Source organism: Eriocheir sinensis, chromosome 45 (assembly GCF_024679095.1).
Source record: "Eriocheir sinensis breed Jianghai 21 chromosome 45, ASM2467909v1, whole genome shotgun sequence".
NCBI classification, from domain to species: domain Eukaryota; kingdom Metazoa; phylum Arthropoda; class Malacostraca; order Decapoda; family Varunidae; genus Eriocheir; species Eriocheir sinensis.
The window spans coordinates 14,399,201-14,418,936 of NC_066553.1; the positions used below are offsets into that span (position 1 = coordinate 14,399,201).

General features: G+C 45.0%; 1 protein-coding gene across 1 annotated transcript; it reads right to left on the reverse strand.

The window, feature by feature from the left end:
• Nucleotides 1-336: 336 nt before the first annotated feature.
• On the reverse strand, nucleotides 337-19,515 carry LOC126980775 (mucin-22-like). The gene is made up of 12 exons (XM_050831057.1): nucleotides 19,465-19,515; nucleotides 18,571-18,774; nucleotides 17,560-17,686; nucleotides 15,044-15,178; nucleotides 14,658-14,741; nucleotides 14,051-14,216; nucleotides 11,753-11,893; nucleotides 11,064-11,598; nucleotides 9,798-9,907; nucleotides 2,715-2,850; nucleotides 1,797-1,874; nucleotides 337-605 (listed from the first exon to the last, which is right to left on the reverse strand). Exons 1-12 carry the CDS (start codon nucleotides 19,513-19,515, stop codon nucleotides 354-356), a joined length of 2,019 nt encoding a protein of 672 aa, XP_050687014.1. The 3' UTR covers nucleotides 337-353.
• Between the last annotated feature and the right edge of the window lie 221 nt (nucleotides 19,516-19,736).

Here is a 19,736-nt window from a genome sequence, read left to right on the forward strand (position 1 = left end):
AAATTTCTGTGCATAACACTAGCATGTCTGCAATGACACGGGGAGAGAGAGAGAGAGAGAGAGAGAGAGAGAGAGAGAGAGAGAGAGAGAGAGAGTATGAATGATACATGAAGCTGCTGCATATATTTATTTTCTTGGGGCGGTTATTGTAGAACACTATAAGGATGCTACTGTTCCTCGTTTATCAGCTGACTTGGCTTACCAGTGATATGATTTTAAACAAAGAAACATCGTGGGCAAGAGGTAAACTGAAAGGGTCGCAGGTGTAATAATGAATTCGTGCCCATACAGATACATTGGAGTAGTGATTGCATCGTCCACGGAGTAAGCGAGAAAATCAAGGAACGTTTGACTTAGATGACGGTATACTTGATAGTGACACCGCGGCTTCTCCTCCTGGTGCCTTGATAAGCTGCGTACATCTCATTGGTCTCGGATGTCAGAGGTGAAGACACTACCCTCTTGCCGCAGATAATTAAGCTGGTGTCTGGCGGGTACATCCTCTCACTCCTCCCGTTCAGCAGAAGCCAGTCAATTGCACAGTTCCTTGTCCCTCGAATCCTAGATGTAACTTCGTCGACCTGCACGCGACTTCCAGAAGGAGCCTTTGGACAAAAAAAAAAAAGAAAGAAGAAAAGAGTTGCGTTAGCTTAGAGGTAGATATGGAACGGGCCTCTGTTTCACTGGCGACCTGCTCGAAGAAAAATGGGTGTTTGAAGGGGGGATGAGCAAGTGATAGTGTTATAAATCACTGGAGTGTTGGAGGAAGCAAGCGCATAGTACGTGTGGAGGACTCAAGTTTAATGTAATCTTTTGTGGAGTTGGTGGTGATTGTTTAAACCCCTTGAATGCGGATTTCCTACCAGAAGACCTCACCAAGCTACAGGAATGGAACAAAAACTGGCTGCTACAATTCAATGAAGAAAAATGTAAGGCCCTGCATCTTGGGAGGGGATATTCAGCACACCAATACCACATGGGAAACACTCCACTATTCACCACAGAGGCAGAGAAAGACCTGGGAGTGTATGTAACCAGGCTACCAGTGAAGGGATATCCAGCACACCAATACCACATGGGAAACACTCCACTATCCAACACAGAGGCAAAGAAAGACCTGGGAGTGTATGTTACCAGGCTACCAGTGAAGGGATATCCAGCACACCAATACCACATGGGAAACACTCCACTATCCAACACAGAGGCAGAGAAACACCTGGGACTATATGTTACCAGGCTACCAGTGAAGGGATATCCAGCACACCAATACCACATGGGAAACACTCCACTATCCACCACAGAGGCAGAGAAGGACCTGGGAGTGTATGTTACCAGGCTACCAGTGAAGAGATATCCAGCACACCAATACCACATGGGAAACACTTCACTATCCACCACAGAGGCAGAGAAGGACCTGGGAGTGTATGTTACCAGGCTACCAGTGAAGGGATATCCAGCATACCAATACAACATGGGAAACACCATTATCCACCACAGAGGCAGAGAAAGACCTGGGACTATATGTTACCAGGCTACCAGTGAAGGGATATCCAGCACACAAATACCACATGGGAAACACTCGACTATCCACCACAGAGGCAGAGAAAGACCTGGGAGTATGTTTTACCAGGCTACCAGTGAAGGCCAAATTCGTGCCAATCGCAGCGGACGGGATAAGGTCTGATGAAAATAGAAGACATGACCAAACAAATCTCTTGTCGACACCCCCGCAGGAGTGGCAGTGTTGTGGAGAGAGACACACACTAATACCTTTCTTGTGTTACATCAGTTTTTACCTGGATTCGGTATTCGCAGTATTTTTCTGCTGGAGGGGAAGTTATTGTGCCAGTCTGACCAACAGCTGCCGTGATTATCTGTGGATGGATACCATTGTGATTATGATACCAGGCTTGAGGGTGCATCGAGCAGGGATTATAAGCAGCTCTCGTATGTGCTTGTACGATGGGTCGAATTCAAATACAAACTATGTTCCATAATTTATCTTACTATTATTAAACACAAAAAAATATATACAATGGATAATATTATACATCTACTGTCAGTATGTCCATCTGGCGAGAATCTCAACTTAGCAAGCAGCACAGTTGTATATTGCCGAGGTAGCGAAGCTCAGATAAATCCACAATGTTCCTTAAGGGGCTACTATTACGGTGGGCAAATTTTCCGTGGATCTTCAGTCAAACCACGATTTCCGCTGGCGTGGTTCTTATTTGTTTCGTGTTATAGTTGATGATGATGATGGTGAGTAATACCGTTTTCCTTCGGTGAAATCTTCCGTAGCTTTGGAAGATCGTGTACACGTCAGACAACCACGGAAATATGATAACCACGCCAGCGGAAATCGTGGTTTGACTGAAGATCCACGGAAAATCTGCCCAGTGTAATAGGGTTGTATTATAAGACAGTTTCACTTCTCACATCAACTCTTTCTAAAGGTCAAAAAAGGTGTCAGTCGGGTTCTAATGAGTGGTTCCTTAGGCTCATGCTACTGGGGAAGGGTCAAACTACCACCAGGGTAAAAAAAACTACTCCTGGAAATGCCCTAACTCATACGAAAGCCTTGTCAAATATGTGAACTTGGGCGACGAAATGTTTTCAAATACGGCCCTAGTCCCTTTACCTGGTGACAACTTAGCAAGCAGCACAGTTGTGTATTGCCGGAGAAGTTCAGATAAGTCCACAACGTTCCTTACCTGGTGACAACTTGTGGTTGCAGGCGTGAAGGAGATGTTGTAGCCCTGATAGGTCCTCTTGGGGTTGGTGAAGAATCTCGCGTTGAAATTGAAAGATGGCGATGTAAAAACTCTCCCTGATCGAGATCCACACAACCTGGTGATTAAGAACAAGGTTATAGATTTTTTGTTTTTTTTACGTCTACGCGTATAGCGCCGGTAGGCTCGCTTGAGGGGCCTGGATGGTGTTCGGCCCCAGCCCGTTATGGCGCAGGCAAGTGTTTATAGTGGCGCCATCTTCTCTTGGCTCATGCTGCCCCCGGAACTCGTTCTTGATTCACTTGGACGGTTTCCTCTAGAGTCCGGGTTGATGGGTGGTCTTCAGGACAAGATGTGGGTAGCTTTAAGCCACTCGGCGGTGACTGAAAAATCCGAGGTGGTAGCGTGGGGATTCGAACTCGCGTCGTCCATCCCGCGGTGAATGTGGGCCCACCACGCTACCACTCAGCCACCGCCTACCCAGCGTCGTCTGTAGTGGCATCGTCAACGTTACCAGATTTTCGTACTTGGCGTATTGTTTTTGCCGATTTCTGACCAAAAACTATCGTACCCACAAAGATAACGATATGCATTTATAATTATCGTTAAAATCGGTAATCATTGATGCTCTTTTTTTTGCAATATTTATGGGCCAGAAACAGGAAAATACAATGCTATGCGTACGGTAATCTGGTAACGCTGGGCATCGTTCCCATCTACTCGTTGCCAACCAAACATGTGAATTAAGTATGGAAACCCACGTCGCTCTTCCTCCTTAATATAAGAACATAAGAACATAAGAACGCAGGAGTCTGCAAGAGCCGGTAGGCCTGTACAAGGCAGCTCCTTTGAACCTAAGCTCCCGTGAATCTAACCCCACCTAATATCGCTGACCATGAATTTATCTAATCTATTTTTGAATGTGACAATTGTATTGGCACTCACCACATGACTGCTAAGCCTATTCCACTCATCCACCACCTTGTTAGTAAACCAATTTTTGCCTATGTCCCTGTTGAATCTGAATTTATAAAGTTTAAACCTATTACTTCGGGTCCTACCCGGTTCTCTTACCAACAAAACCTTATGAATGTCTCCCTTATTAAAGCCCTTCATCCATTTATAAACCTCCCCATAACTCTCCGTGTCGAGGTACAAAACGCCCAACCATTTTATTAACACACTAATGCAACAACTACCCATTAAACAAACGGACCATCCTTGACACTACCCTTACCTGCCGCTGTATAGGGGGCTTCGTGGTGCAGTGGTTAGCACACTCAGGTCACAATCAGAGAGCCGGGTTCGATTCCCAGGCAGGTTGAAAAATTTGGGCGGCTTTTCCGATACCCTACGCCCCTGTCAACCCAGCAGTGAATGGGTACCAGGTATTAATTGGGGGTTGTGTTCCGTCTCCTGGGGTCTATTCCCTTCTCCTATAACTCCTTCCCCCTCCTGTCTCTCTCCGGCATATGACCACAGATGTTCCCTTCTCCTATAACTCCTTCCCCCTCCTGTCTCTCTCCGGCATATGACCACAGATGTTCCCTTCTCCTATAACTCCTTCCCCCTCCTGTCTCTCTCCGGCATATGACCACAGATGTTCCCTTCTCCTATAATTCCTTCCCCCTCCTGTCTCTCTCCGGCATATGACCACAGATGTTCCCTTCTATAACTCCTTCCCCCTCCTGTCTCTCTCCAGCATTTGACCACAGATGTTCCCTTCTCCTATAACTCCTTCCCCCTCCTGTCTCTCTCCAGCATATGACCACAGATGTTGCCTTCTCCTATAACTCCTTCCCCCTCCTGTCTCTCTCCAGCATATGACCACAGATGTTCCCTTCTCCTATAACTCCTTCCCCCTCCTGTCTCTCTCAGGCATATGACCACAGATGTTCCCTTCTACTATAACTCCTTCCCCCTCCTGTCTCTCTCCGGCATATGACCACAGATGTTCCCTTCTCCTATAACTCCTTCCCCCTCCTGTCTCTCTCAGGCATATGACCATAGTAGTGCAGCAGATAATTGCATATTTCATAAGAATCGTTCAGATAGTGAAACAAGCATGAAATTTTGCACAAGTGCTCTTTAAAGTTCCCTCTATCAGAAAAGGGCGCTGGCTACGCAAAAAATTCAATATGGCGGCCAAATTCCAATATGGCGGCCAGTATCGACAGATTTTGGCTAATTTTTCACTAGAATGGCATGTATTTGCTTCTAGCAATATGGTAAAGCTCTTCCATACTATTTCTTGTGAATATTATGTTTCTGTAGCTTCCCAGTACAGTTTACCTTTAAATATGGGGGCTATATGGCTGCCAAGAAAAGGTAGAAACAATAATTATAATGAGAAATAATGCCCGTTCAACAATTATCGTTTTAAGCATGGATCTTGGTTTCTGTGGTTTTAGATCCTAATGAGGCCATCTCTCTCGAATAACTCATCAATTTTGAAGGAAAATTAATAAATGTAAAAGAGTGTATGTCTGCACACAACCAGGGCACACTGGTGACATCACTGCTGTGTAACTCAGCATGGGGTTCAGTGCCAGCTAATCCAGCTTTATTAATCCTGTAGTCTTAGACTAGTAGTTGTAGTATAGTTTAGTTTAGTGTCCTCATTGTAGATGGATCAGCTTTGGTCCATGCCTTGCCACCAAAGAAAGGAAAGACCTTTGAGGGCTATGCACTTTGCGACTTCTTGCCTGTGATACAATCCTATAGCAGCAAGTACACATCAACACATCTTGTATTTGATGTATACAATACATCCAGCCTCAAAGCTGAGGCCAGGCTCCAACGTGGTCAAGGAGGAAGGCGCAAGGTGACAGACAAGAAAACAATTCCATCCAACTGGCGCAATTTCCTTAGACATGATGCCAACAAGACAGAGTTGTTCCAGTTCCTGGCAGACAAAGTTGCCCAGATGTATGCCACAAATGTTGTCATTGCCACGAAAGGGTCTGCTGTCCTCAGCACTCATGAGGCTAGTCTTCCGGGACTGGAAAAGTGCTCTCATGAGGAAGCTGACACCCGCATCTTTCTCCATGCCAAATATGCCACAGAACATGGAGCCAAGACCATCACGGTTAAAGTAAATGACACAGATGTTCTTGTCGTTGCAGTCAGTGCTTTCTCCACTCTCCACAATCTAGGGCTAGAGAAGCTATGGGTGGCATTTGGCCAAGGCCAGAGCCTGCGCTGGATTGCTGTGCATGACCTGTGCAACTCTCTGGGCCAGGAGAAGGTGAATGGCATGCTCTTCTTCCATGCGTTCACAGGCTGTGATACAGTGTCAGCCTTCCGGAGCAAGGGCAAGAAGACCGCCTGGCAGACATGGAACATCTTTCCAGAGGCCTCCACTGTGTTCTCCAAACTGAGTCACTACCCTCTCAAAGTGGAAGAGAGTGACCTGAAGGTCCTGGAGAGGTTTGTCATACTTATGTATGACAGATCCAGCACTGCTGGCACTGTGGATGAGGCTAGACTTGATATGTTTGCCAGAAAACAAAGGGCATATGAGGCCATTCCTCCAACCAGGGGAGCTCTCCTCCAACACACCAAGCGTGCTGCGTACCAGGCTGGTTGTGTGTGGGCCAGGCCACCAAGTGTCAGCCACAGCCAGAGAACCCTGCTGAGTGGGGATGGCAAAAGTCTGGTGAAGCATGGCAAGTCCTCTGGACAACCAACTCGCCCTTAGCCAAGAGTTGCCAACAGCTTGCCAAATGTGGATGCAAAGCAGGCTGTCGGGTAAGGTGCAAGTGCTACAAGCTGGGTCTTCCCTGCACAGCTATGTGCACTTGCAAATGTGAAGTCTAGATAAATATTGCCCTCTCTTCAGTAGATAATCTAGCTTGAGCATCCAACGTGTCATGCTATGCCTACCTTCTTATCCTCGAATTTTTCAAAGGTGTAGGTTGAGAGACCTATACATAGATTGGTTGCGTTTAGTCCGTATTTCTCTTCTTTTCTTTTTATGGTTACAGTCTTAGACACAATGTTGTATGTGACCATACCATTACTATTTCAGTTGAAAATAACATATTAGTTAAACTGTCTGATCACATGAATATACCATTAAATAAAAACAGTTGGTCTCTATGTCTGCTAGCGCTGTGGATAGAAAAAAACTCTTTTATGGCAACCATTTTGTACGCCATCTTGGTTACAATTCATTTAGTAAGGGTTTTCAATAAAATGTGTGGTATGGAACATTTTTATAACCTAAAAGTCGAGGTTTAAAAAAAAAAATGGCATATTCCATCCAATAGATGCTCCCAAACCGGTGAATCTCAACATAGATGGCGGCCATTTTGAAAAATAGCCGCCATCTTGGATTTTCAGGTGGCCAGCGCCCTTTTCTAAGAGAGCGTAGTCTTAGGAATGTTTGTGCCAAATTTCATGCTTGTTTCACCATCTGAACGATTTTTACAGCAATCTGCTGCACTATAGATGTTTCTTTCTCCTATAACTCCTTCCCCCTCCTGTCTCTCTCAGGCATATGACCACAGATGTTCCCTTCTCCTATAACTCCTTCCCCCTCCTGTCTCTCTCAGGCATATGACCACAGATGTTCCCTTCTCCTATAATTCCTTCCCCCTGCTGTCTCTCTCCGTGCTGTCACCCTGCCTGGTCAAACTCTTTCGCCTCTGCCTGTCAACATCTACCTTTCCTTCTTGCTGGAAGTATGCCTTCATACAGCCTGTACCTAAGAAGGGTGACCGCTCCAATCCCTCAAACTACCGTCCTATTGCTTTACTTTCTTGTCTATCTAAAGCTTTTGAATCAATCCTTAACCGGAAGATTCAAAAGCACCTTTCCACTTCTGACCTTCTATCTGATCGCCAGTATGGGTTCCGCAAGGGGCGTTCTACTGGTGATCTCCTAGCCTTCTTAACTGACTCTTGGTCATCCTCTCTTAGCCGTTTCGGTGAAACTTTTGCTATTGCGCTGGACATATCAAAAGCTTTTGATAGGGTCTGGCACAAATCTTTGCTTTCTAAACTACCCTCCTACGGTTTCTATCCTTCTCTCTGTACCTTTATCTCCAGTTTCCTTTCTGACCGTTCTATTTCTGCCGTGGTAGACGGTCACTGTTCTTCCCCTAAATCTATTAACAGTGGTGTCCCACAGGGTTCTGTCCTATCTCCCACTCTTTTTCTGTTGTTCGTTGATGATCTTTCCAAAACGAACTGTCCTATCCATTCCTACGCCGATGATTCCTCTCTGCATTATTCAAGTTCTTTTAATAGAAGACCCACCCTTCAGGAACTTAACGACTCAAGGCTGGAGACTGCAGAACGCTTAGCCTCAGACCTTACTATTATTTCCGATTTGGGCAAGAAGAACCTGGTGCCCTTCAACGCCTCAAAAACACAGTTTCTCCACCTATCCACTCGACACAATCTTCCAAACAACTATCCCCTATCCTTTGACAACACCCAGCTATCACCTTCCTCAACACTAAACATTCTCGGTCTATCCTTAATTCAAAATCTCAACTGGAAACTTCATATCTCATCTCTTACTAAATCAGCTTCCTCGAGGCTGGGCGTTCTGTACCGTCTCCGCCAGTTCTTCTCCCCTGCACAGTTGCTGTCCATATACAAGGGCCTTGTTCGCCCTCGTATGGAGTATGCATCTCATGTGTGGGGGGGCTCCACTCACACAGCTCTTCTGGACAGAGTGGAGGCTAAGGCTCTTCGTCTCATCAGCTCTCCTCCTCATACTGATAGTCTTCTACCTCTTAAATTCCGCCGCAATGTTGCCTCTCTTTCTATCTTCTATCGATATTTCCACGCTGACTGCTCTTCTGAACTTGCTAACTGCATGCCTCCCCCCTCCCGCAGCCCCTGCTGCACTCGACTTTCTACTCATGCTCATCCCTATACTGTCCAAACCCCTTATGCAAGAGTTAACCAGCATCTTCACTCTTTCATCCCTCACGCTGGTAAACTCTGGAACAATCTTCCTTCATCTGTATTTCCTCCTGCCTACGACTTATACTCTTTCAAGAGGAGGGTATCAGGACACCTCTCCTCCCGAAACTGACCTATCTTTCGGCCACCTCTTTGGAATCTTTTTAGGAGCAGTGAGTAGCGGGCTTTTTTTTATTAATGTTTGCTTTTTGTGTGCCCTTGAACTGTCTCCTTTGCTGTAAAAAAAAAAAAAAAATGACCACAGATGTTGCCTTCTCCTAATATTCCTTCACCCTCTGTCTCTCTCCGGCATATGACCACAGAGGTTGCCTTTTATAATTCCTTCCCCCTCCTGTGTCTCCGGTATATGACCACAGATGTTGCCTTCTCCTAATATTCCTTCCCCCTTCTGTCTCTCTCCGGCATATGACCACAGATGTTCTCTTCTCCTATAATTCTTCCACCTCCTGTCTCTCTCCGGGATATGACCACAGATGTTCCCTTCTCCTATAATTCCTTCCCCCTTCTGTCTCTCTCCGGCATATGACCACAGATGTTCCCTTCTCCTATAATTCCTTCCCCCTCCTGTCTCTCTCCGGCATATGACCACAGATGTTCCATTCTATAACTACGTCCCCCTCTTGTCTCTCTCCGGCATATGACCACATATGTTGCCTTTTATAATTCCTTCCCCCTCCTGTCTGTCTCCGGTATATGACCACAGATGTTGCCTCCTCCTAATAGTCCTTCCCCCTCTGTCTCTCTCCGGTATATGACCACAGATGTTGCCTTCTCCTATAATTCCTTCCCCCTCCTGTCTCTCTCCGGCATATGACCACAGATGTTGCCTTTATAATTCCTTCCCCCTCCTGTCTCTCTCCGGTATATGACCACAGATGTTGCCTTCTCCTATAACTCCTTCCCCCTCCTGTCTCTCTCCGGTATATGGATACAGATGTTGCCTTCTCCTATAACTCCTTCCCCCTCCTGTCTCTCTCCGTCATAATTTATGACCACAGATGTTGCGCCGACTAAACGAAACTTTCCAACTTTTCCGCTGTATAAGGCATCACCTGTTACTGTACATCTTAAACATACACACTCACACCTTTAGTCACTCAAGCAACAAACCACACACGCTACTCACGTTCTCGTTCGATTGTACAAGAATGTTAACTCGACGCCATCCACGCATCTCCTTCTCCTGGCTCTCTGCAGCGTGAACGTTTCCAGTTTCAGCGTCAACATGGATCTCGTCTGAACAGGCAAAGGAACACTTCAATAAGCCCTGACTCGTTTGCCTGTATGCGGGTTTGCTACAAAAATAACGTGGCACCTTTTATCACTCCACTACTACGTCGAGTGGAATTATTATTTTGGACACTTTGTGAACTGCCTGAGTCATATTGTTAGTGGCGTGTTTCGAGGATATATAACTAGCTGTGTGTGTGTGTGTGTGTGTGTGTGTGTGTGTGTGTGTGTGTGTGTGTGTGTGTGTGTGTGTGTTTACAGGAAAGGAGACAGCACAAGGGCACACAAAAAAGGAAACAATAAGAAAAATTAGCCCGCTACTCGCTGCTCCTGTAAAGAGTCCGAAGAGGTGGCCGAAAGAGCAGTCAATTACGTGAGAAGAGGTGTCCTGATACCCTCCTCTTGATTGTGTGTGTGTGTGTGTGTGTGTGTGTGTGTGTGTGTGTGTGTGTGTGTGTAAAATGCACTTTCTTATTTGAAAGTCTTTTTTTTTTTTTTTTTTTTTTTTACGTGTACGCCTATAGCGCCGGTAGGCTTGCCTGAGGGGCCTGGATGGTACTCGACCCCATCCCGTCATGGCGCAGGCAAGTGTTTATAGTGGCGCCATCTTCTCAGCTTCCAGGAAATGCGAGAGATATATAGTGTATGCCCTGACTACTTAGATATGATCAGCGTCAAGGCGTTTTATAACAGTAATTCTTGATTTGATCAATAAAATGGAAACGCAAGCGAATAGGAACTGCAGACAGAACAATGATCTTAGGCAGTGCACTGAGGGCCGCTTTCACAGTCACTTTGTTTGTTTTGATCGTTACCAATGGCGGCGATCGCGCTATAGTATTTCCACGTAAAACTGGCCGATGGGGTAGTGGCGGCGGCGGTGTTAGCCGAGCCCCGCCCCGTGCCCCCCACGCGTTACACCGCGCGCGTCCTCTGCAGCCGCCACTACCCCATAGGATAGTTTCACGTGGAAAACTATAGCGTCGATCTCTGTCATTGGTAACGATAAAAACAAACAAAGTGACTGTGAAAGCGGCCCTAACTCGGCTTTCTTCTCCTCTGGTATAGAATATCATGTCTCGTAATATCATGGACGCCTTGTGACGCTGGAATGAGCTATTACTTGCCTCGCCCACCACGGCCAGAAAAGTAAGGCACATACCGAAAATCCTCGCACTGCGCAGTTGAAGTTATTCGGGTAGTTGGTGATGCCGAAGCCGGGGGAGGACCAGTAGAACACTCCGTTGACAGCCTGAATTAAACATCTAGGTGGTGGTGGGCTGGTGGTGGTGGTGGTGGTTGTTGCTGTGATGGTGGTGGGTTCTGTAGTGGTGGTGGTGGGTTCTGTAGTGGTGGTTGTTGCTGTGGTGGTGGGTTCTGTAGTGGTGGTTGTTGCTGTGGTGGTGGGTTCTGTAGTGGTGGTTGTTGCTGTGGTGGTGGGTTCTGTAGTGGTGGTTGTTGCTGTGGTGGTGGGTTCTGTAGTGGTGGTTGTTGCTGTGGTGGTGGTGGTGGTGGGTTCTGTAGTGGTTGTTGTTGCTGTGGTGGTGGTGGTGGTGGGTTCTGTAGTGGTGGTTGTTGCTGTGGTGGTGGGTTCTGTAGTGGTGGTTGTTGCTGTGGTGGTGGTGGTGGAAGGTTCTGTAGTGGTGGTTGTTGTTGCTGTGGTGGTGGTGGTGGTGGAGGTGTCTGCAGTGGTGGTTCTGAAGAAATAAAAAAAAAAAAAAGGAATCGTTAGGATGTAAAATATTTGCGATCTACGAATAAACACAGGCTGATGAAGATACAACGCAGAAGGGTGATTCTACTCTTCACTGGTCCTGAGACTCTCCCATCCCTCTTTTTTTTGTCACTTACGTGCATCCCGGTTGCGGCACAAAGGCGAGTTGGGCAGACCATCCCCTGCGAATATTATTACTTATCGCCCTGAAGTATAAAACCATCTCTTGACCGGTTCCAGTGAAGGTCTGGCCTGCAGTGATGTCCGTGCCACAATACCTGCCGAGGATTGGAAGAGTTTGAGTGGTCACGGTGTTGGGACCCAGAAAACGAACAAACAGAAGAATGACCATAACAACACAGGCGTAAACATCTGACAGGACAAACACTAGCAAGGAGGGTAACAGATATACAACAGTGTAAACATCTGACAGGACAAACACTAACAAGGAGGGTAACAGATATACAACAGTGTAAACATCTGACAGGACAAACACTAACAAGGAGGGTAACAGATATACAACAGTGTAAACATCTGACAGGACAAACACTAGCAAGGAGGGTAACAGATATACAACAGTGTAAACATCTGATAGGACAAACACTAACAAGGAGGGTAACAGATATACAACAGTGTAAACATCTGATAGGACAAACACTAACAAGTAGGGTAACAGATATACAACTTTGTAAACATCTGACAGGACAAACACTAGCAAGGAGGGTAACAGATATACAACAGTGTAAACATCTGACAGGACAAACACTAACAAGATTAACAGATATACAACAGTGTAAACATCTGATAGGAAAAACACTAACAAGGAGGGTAACAGATATACAACAGTGTAAACATCTGATAGGACAAACACTAACAAGGAGGGTAACGAGGAGGGTAACGGAAAACAGATACCCAGACCCAGATACAGAAAACAGATACCCAGGAGGCTTGGTCAGAATGTGTGGATGACCATTCAAAAGACTCTGAACATGTGACGTCAGTCGTGACGACATGGTATAAGCGAATAACTGAACAGAGAAGTCACTGTGGGAGTGTTTTAAGAGTGAATCACGGATAGCAGGAGAAGTAAACAATACAACATAATGAGCGAGCCAATGGTTGTTGACAGGAAGTATTGGCTACTGGTTATGTAGAAAATTAGGGCGTGTCAAGGATGTAGGTCCGCCTCAAGCAAAGAAAAATGTGACCTAGAAGTCGGTGGTATAAGCAGACTGAGCCTTGCTCTCGCTTCAAGCAGAGCTGCTCTACTCACTCAGCTGAGAATGGCTGTTGTGATCTTAATCGTGAGTAGAAATTCGAGGATCTAAGGGAAACCGACTGTATTGTCCTGGAGATTATAATGTAGGAGATGTGTAGTAGGATTGTGAGTGGGACAGGATTGTGATTATTTTATTGCGAAGTAAAGCAAAGGTAAAACCACTGGGTGTGGTATAATTTGGTGTTTCCGTGAATTGTAGTAGATTATACTATAGGAATGTGTTATTAGGAATTGTGAGGAGAGTATATAATGATTGTGATGTAAGCAGAGAGATACAAACCACTGCTTGTGGAATGACGAGTGTTATTATTATTGGCAACAACTGGGCACATATTGTAGTATTATGTTTAAGGCATGTCATTTGTCATATGTTGTATCCATTGCTGAATATGCCAGTGTTATGATCGTCTGAGCATAGAATATTGCGTAAGGAAATTACTTTCATTTAATTTTAAATAAATGTATATTTTCTTTTTCCCTTGTTTATCCCCGAACACCAGTCTCCAATAACAACTTAAAGCCGGATCACGCTACCAGGGATACGAGACGGTGAGATCATTTATGGAGTAATTAATGAGTGATAAAAGAGTTGTTTTAATACACGTTGATGCAAATAAAATAAAATATAAAGATACAAATACAAGAAAAGGAGGGTCCAAAAACGGTCACCATCGTGCAAGTTTAGTGGCACAAAGGAATATCACAAACTAAACTTGTTACGTAATAATTAGAAGTGAATACGCCTTGTAACAGTAACAGTGGCAGCCTTGCTCGCCGTCACGGGGCAGGTAGGCGGTGGCTGAGTGGTAGCGTGCTGGGCCCACATTCATCGCGTGATGGACGACACGGGTTCGAATCCCCACGCTACCACCTCGGATTTTTCAGTCACCGCCGAGTGGCTTAAAACTACCCACATGCTGTCCTGAAGACCACCCATCAACCCGGACTCTAGAGGAAACCGTCCAAGTGAATCAAGAACGAGTTCCGGGGACAGCATGAGCCAAGAGAAGATGACGCCACTATAAACACCTGCCTGCGCCATGACGAGCTGGGGTCGACTTCCATCCAGGCCCCTCAAGAGAGCCTACCGGCGCTACAGGCGTACACGTAAAAAAAAAAAAAAATGGCAGAGCGAGCAGGGTCTCTGTATACTCACACTTCACCGTCGTACAAGTTGTCGGTTCTGACCTCCAGGCCATCAAAGTAGCAGCACGTCTCTGTAGTCGATCCGCAGTAGGGATTCTCTCCGTACAGGTAAAAGTCTGAGAAGGTCACTCTGGGCACGTGGCATGCGGGAGCTACAATCCACTTGACGCACTGGACTGGCGGGGCAGGGAGAACGGAACAGAGGGTGAACACACCACACAAAGGGAGCCCGCTCACACACACTGTGTCTGGCTTCTGTACAAGACACACACACACACACACACAAACCTCTCTCTCTCTCTCTCTCTCTCTCTCTCTCTCTCTCTCTCTCTCTCTCTCTCTCTCTCTCTCTCTCCTTTTCTCCACCAACGTTGTAGTGCGAGAATGGAATAAGCTCCCGCCTTCAGTGGTCCAGTGTAACACGATTGACTCCTTTAAAAACAAGCTCGACCGTCACTTCCTTCAACTTAATATCAACTAGAGATGAAATGCATAGTTTTGGAGCCATCTGATTGATGTAGAAGCACTTAGGTTTAAGGACAGGCCACCTAGTCTGGACCATGGGGTCTGTGTGGTCTGATTTTCTATGTAAATCTATGTAAATCTCTCTCACTCACTCTTTGGGTAGTTGCTTGGATAGCCCGGCGAGGTGAGGGTGCCTTCCTGAGTTACTTTCTCAGTGCAGGGATTCGTCAACTCGTCTGTGGAAGACGAGGTTTGGTGTCAACAGTTATGCCGAAACAGCCTGATTTTGCATAATCCACTAGAAAAAGAACGATAATATAGTCACTGGATCATTCCAAGTTTTCAAAAAGGTTCGCTGAACTATAGATATAATTTAATGAGGAATTCTTGGACTACACTGTAATTGAAGATTGAACTGTTATCCTCTTTTATCCCAAGAGCCAAGCTATCGTAAGGTGCTTCCTCACTACAGAGGAACAAAGAGAACAAGTATTCTGAGAGCTCCAGAGACAAGGTGTGCAAAGGGGCGGCCAATCACCGTAGTAGTCTCCCGTCACCGTCTCACAGTTGGCCCCTGAGGTGCCCGAGGGACACACACAAGCGCAGCCTTCTCCATAAAACCCGCCGTTCTGGCAGGGGTCGGCGTCCACTCCGCAAGCAGCAAGCCACTTATCTTTGAAAAAATTAAAATCGTTGATCATTGTAGTTGGTGTTGACGGTCAAATTATTTAATACTAATACCTTACCATATGCATACATGTTTGTTACTTATAGCGATGGGATTTTTTCATCATGTAATTCAAAGTGCATGGTAAGTGCATGGATACTTTGCCGATGGAAACGGTTCGAAAAAGTAATGGTGGTTGAAGCCTGGCGAGTGTTAAAATAGGAGCGATATAAACATTATTTGTAAAAAAGATAAATTCCTACAATAAGTCCGAGTAAGCAAACGTGCTCATTTTTCAGTATAGGAAAGTTGGAAAGGAAGGAAGGGGGAGGAATTATAGAAGGGAACAGATCCCAGGAGACGGGACACAACACCCGATTAATACCTGGTACCCATTCACTGCTGGGTGGACAGGGGCGTAGAGTATCGGAAAAGACGCCCGAGTTTTCCACTCCGCGGGAATCGAGCCAGGCTCTCTCGGTTGTGAGCCGAGTGTGCTAACCACTGCACCACAAGCCCCCCTTCAGTATAGGAAGGAGTTCAAGTCACAGACAGGAGGAAATACAGACCAAGGAAGGCTGTGCCAGACATTATCAAAGAGAGGGACGAAGGAATGAAAATGCTGGTTAACACTTGCATAAGAGATTTGGCTAGGATAGGGGTGAGCAAGAGTTCAAAGTCGTGTGAGGCCGCGGAGGGGAGGAGGCATGCAGTTATAGTCTGTTCAGAGCATGAAGTCGGTTCAGGGTGGAGCTGGTATCGTCGTTTACCTATAGCCATGCTGCCAAATCAACCTTCGTACATGCGTCTCTCTCTTATTTCACATTCATGTGCTAGTTGAAAGTGATATTTTATATATTATGTATATAGTAAAGGAAGCTACATAGAACAATGAGTGTCGATGTTTAGGATTATAAAAGCGATTTGTATAAATTCTGACATGTGGCAACGATTTTTTCCCATGGTGCCACGTTTTGGTGGTGGTGGTGGTGGTAGTGGTGGTGGTGGTGGTGGTCGGGGTGTCTCCTTAGGTCCCTCCCCCGGGTCGAGAGGGAGAGAGAGAGATATACAGGTGGGTTGTGGGTGGGTAGGTAGGGAGACGGTGCTAATCTGATAATTGGCGGTCGAACTGGCAGCGCCGCACTCATGGGAATTCAGGAATCTGCCACACCATGAACCGCCTTCATGCTCTGAACAGACTTTTTATTTTTTTATAGCATGCCTCCTCCCCTCGCAGTCAGGATGAAAATATTGGTTGGAAACAGAGAGGCAACACTGCTGCGGAATGTAAATGATTGGAGACCAGGGGCGTATTTAGGACCTTGAAACATTGGGGCTTAGGGTCGTATTTTAAAACATTTCGTCGCCCAAGTTCACATATTTGACATGTCTTTCGTAGGAGCTGTAGGCCTTTCCAGGGGTAGTTTTATGGCCCTGGTGGTAGTTTGACCCTTCTTCTGTGCCATGAACCTTAAAAAACACTTATGAAAACCAGATTGATCCCCTCTTTGACCTTTAGAAATAGTTGATGTGAGAAGCGATGGTGTCTTAGCCCAGCTCAAAATGTTGGGTGGTTGGAGCGAGAGAAGCGCGGAGTTTTAGGGTAATTCTGAGGCCTCTCTGACAAACATTAGGGACAATTTGTGTTATTGTATTTAGCAGTAACACAGAAAATATGGCAAGTGTGTCATAAAAAGACTTTGAAGGTAATGATCAAATTATGGTAAAGCATAACCACATTTAAGTGGTTAAGACTGATGTATCATACATATAAACTTCAAATTAAAATTTATCCATTCAGATACTTTTACTGCAGAGAACAGGGCACTAAAAACTGATGAAAAGCAATTGGCCGTGTTTACAATATACCATAGAAAAATAACGAACATTAAGTGAGCATCAAGTATTTAGTAATCAGAAACTACCATTTTTCACAAATTCATATTGTATTCTATTAAATTTATTCTGTTACCAAGGAGATTGAAAACTACAACTCAGCACTCTTACACTTAACTCTTGTTTTTTTGCCTGGAAAAAAAAAAATTGTACGTGGAAATTAGAACTCCAACACGTTCAAAATAACACCCCTTTTTTTATCAATAGGAAGATTAAGCAATTCATTTTGTAAATTATAGTAATATTAATGGCAGCCACAACTTAAGGGAAGAACAGTGACCGTATACCACAGCATAGCACGTCCACGATCTTCCAAAGCTACGGTAGATTTCACCGAAGGACGAGGGTATTACTCACCATCATCATCAGCAGCAGCAATAACAAGAAACAAATGAGAACCACGCCAGCGGAAATCGTGGTTTGACTGAAGATCCACGGAAAATTTGCCCAGTGTAATAGTAGCCCCTTAATTACTTAGATATCATACTCACCGATGCAGCCGTACATGGTGTTGGCCAATAGTATGTCCCTGTGAGAGGGTCCCGTGCGCTGGCCGATGAGCTCCTGCGCCAAGGGATATAGGGTGGCGATGGTCGTCTGGCCGTTGTTGGTGAAGCCCTGAAAAATGTGTCAAGGGGGAGTCTGCTGCGGGGAGTTAAGGGCCAGTTCGACAGTTCAACACTCTGTGCCGATTTCACAGTCCAACACAGTGTCTTCGTAACAGCCCGAACCAAACTAGAGAATCCCATACAATCCAAAATGGGGAGGTCTTCGATGCCACACTAAATACACAAGACTTCCTGTATAGTTTCATGAAATTTGTGAACTTAAATGTAAACACCAGACACTATACAAGAAAATTTCGAAGGCTCTGCTATTGGTTTGGGAGCTTACTAACCCATCATGGGGAACTGTGAGACTGGCCCTCTGTCATTGTTATCGCCCAAACTAAACCATATCCACTACAATGATCCGCTATTTCTACTCATCACATGATATACTAGTAAAGAGATTTCCTGTGTAGTTTCCTAAAATTCCCTCCACCTTTTTATATCAACTAGAGCTACAAGGAATTTTCGTCGTATTTTGTGTTTAGTTGGGGAAAAGGAAAGTTTGGTTTAGTCGGCGCAACATCTGTGGTCATATGCCGGATAGAGACAGAAGGGGGAAGGAATTATAGGAGAAGGGAACAGACCCCAGGAGACGAGACACAACCCCCGATTAATACCTGGTACCCATTCACTGCTGGGTGGACAGGGGCGTAGGGTATCAGAAAAGCCGCCCAAATTTTTCCACTCCGCCCAGGAATTGAACCCGGGCTCTCTCGATTGTGAGCCGAGTGTGCTAACCACTGCACCACGAAGCCCCCGTTTGGTAGGGGAGCTCACAAACTTGCTGTATTTGACTGTAAAACTGGCCCAAAGACGACGAGACGTTTTACAATAAGGGAGCGTATAGTCATCATGAGAAGAAGGAAACCATACTCATGCAAAGTCCCTCACTGTAGAACCATAGTGCATGTCGGATGAGTAGTCGTATGGTATGCCGTAGGTGTTGACCACTGACGTGCTGTACTTATTGAAGTTGTGTTCCTTGCCACTTTGGATGTTGCCATAATTGATGACCACATAGTCGTCACGGTCGGGGCGACTCTGCTCGTGCACGAACCCAATGGCGTGGCCGATCTCATGGGCGACGGTGCCGAGCTGACCCGCGTCGAGGAGAACGATGTTATTAAGACTTTGTCAGTTCACTGGCAACTAAATAACTACACACACACACACACACACACACACACATATATATATATATATATATATATATATATATATATATATATATATATATATATATATATATATATATATATATATATATATATATATATATATATATATATATATATATATATATATATATATATATATATATATATATATATATAAAATGCATGTAATATGATCAAAATAAAGACAATGATAATGATATCAATGCCAATATTGATAATGATGATAACTACCATTATTTTTGTTATTGTTATTCATTATTATCTCATCTCTTATTATTACTAATTATTATTTAGTTATCAATGGTAATGTTTTTGTGGTGCTGTCATCTTCTGTGCAAACAGCTGCGACTCCTGAATTTCATTTACTTTCGTATAGTTTCTTAATAGAGGAAGGTTTCTAGGAGAAGACTTCATGGGAAGGTTTAATGCAAGGAATCAGTAGAGGCATGGAAAGACAGTTAAACCAAGTGGCATAAGTTTTAAATGTTGAGGGAACAGAGTATGTCATGGAAGCAGAACCAGTGTAGAGTGAGCGGTATTGGGGAGGGCAGTATGGTAACTATATAATTTATTGTGTTACGACATAATATTACCATAGTATACTTACTTCTTTGCAGCCACTTCCAATGGAAATGTCTTGTCCATTCTGGGCCAGCATGCCGACGTACGACCAGCATCCAGACCTTTCAATAAAACTGACGTGCCGTTGAGCGAGGTTGGACGTGAGCTGGAATCTGATGCAGGTGTTTTGCTCCCAGTGAGCAATCGCTGCATTTATGGCAGCCACAGTGGCGGCTGAGTCCGAGGTGAAAACCGAAAACATACATTTTTTTAATGTTATAAAGAAAGAGACTGGCTGTGTTACTGAACGTATATAAT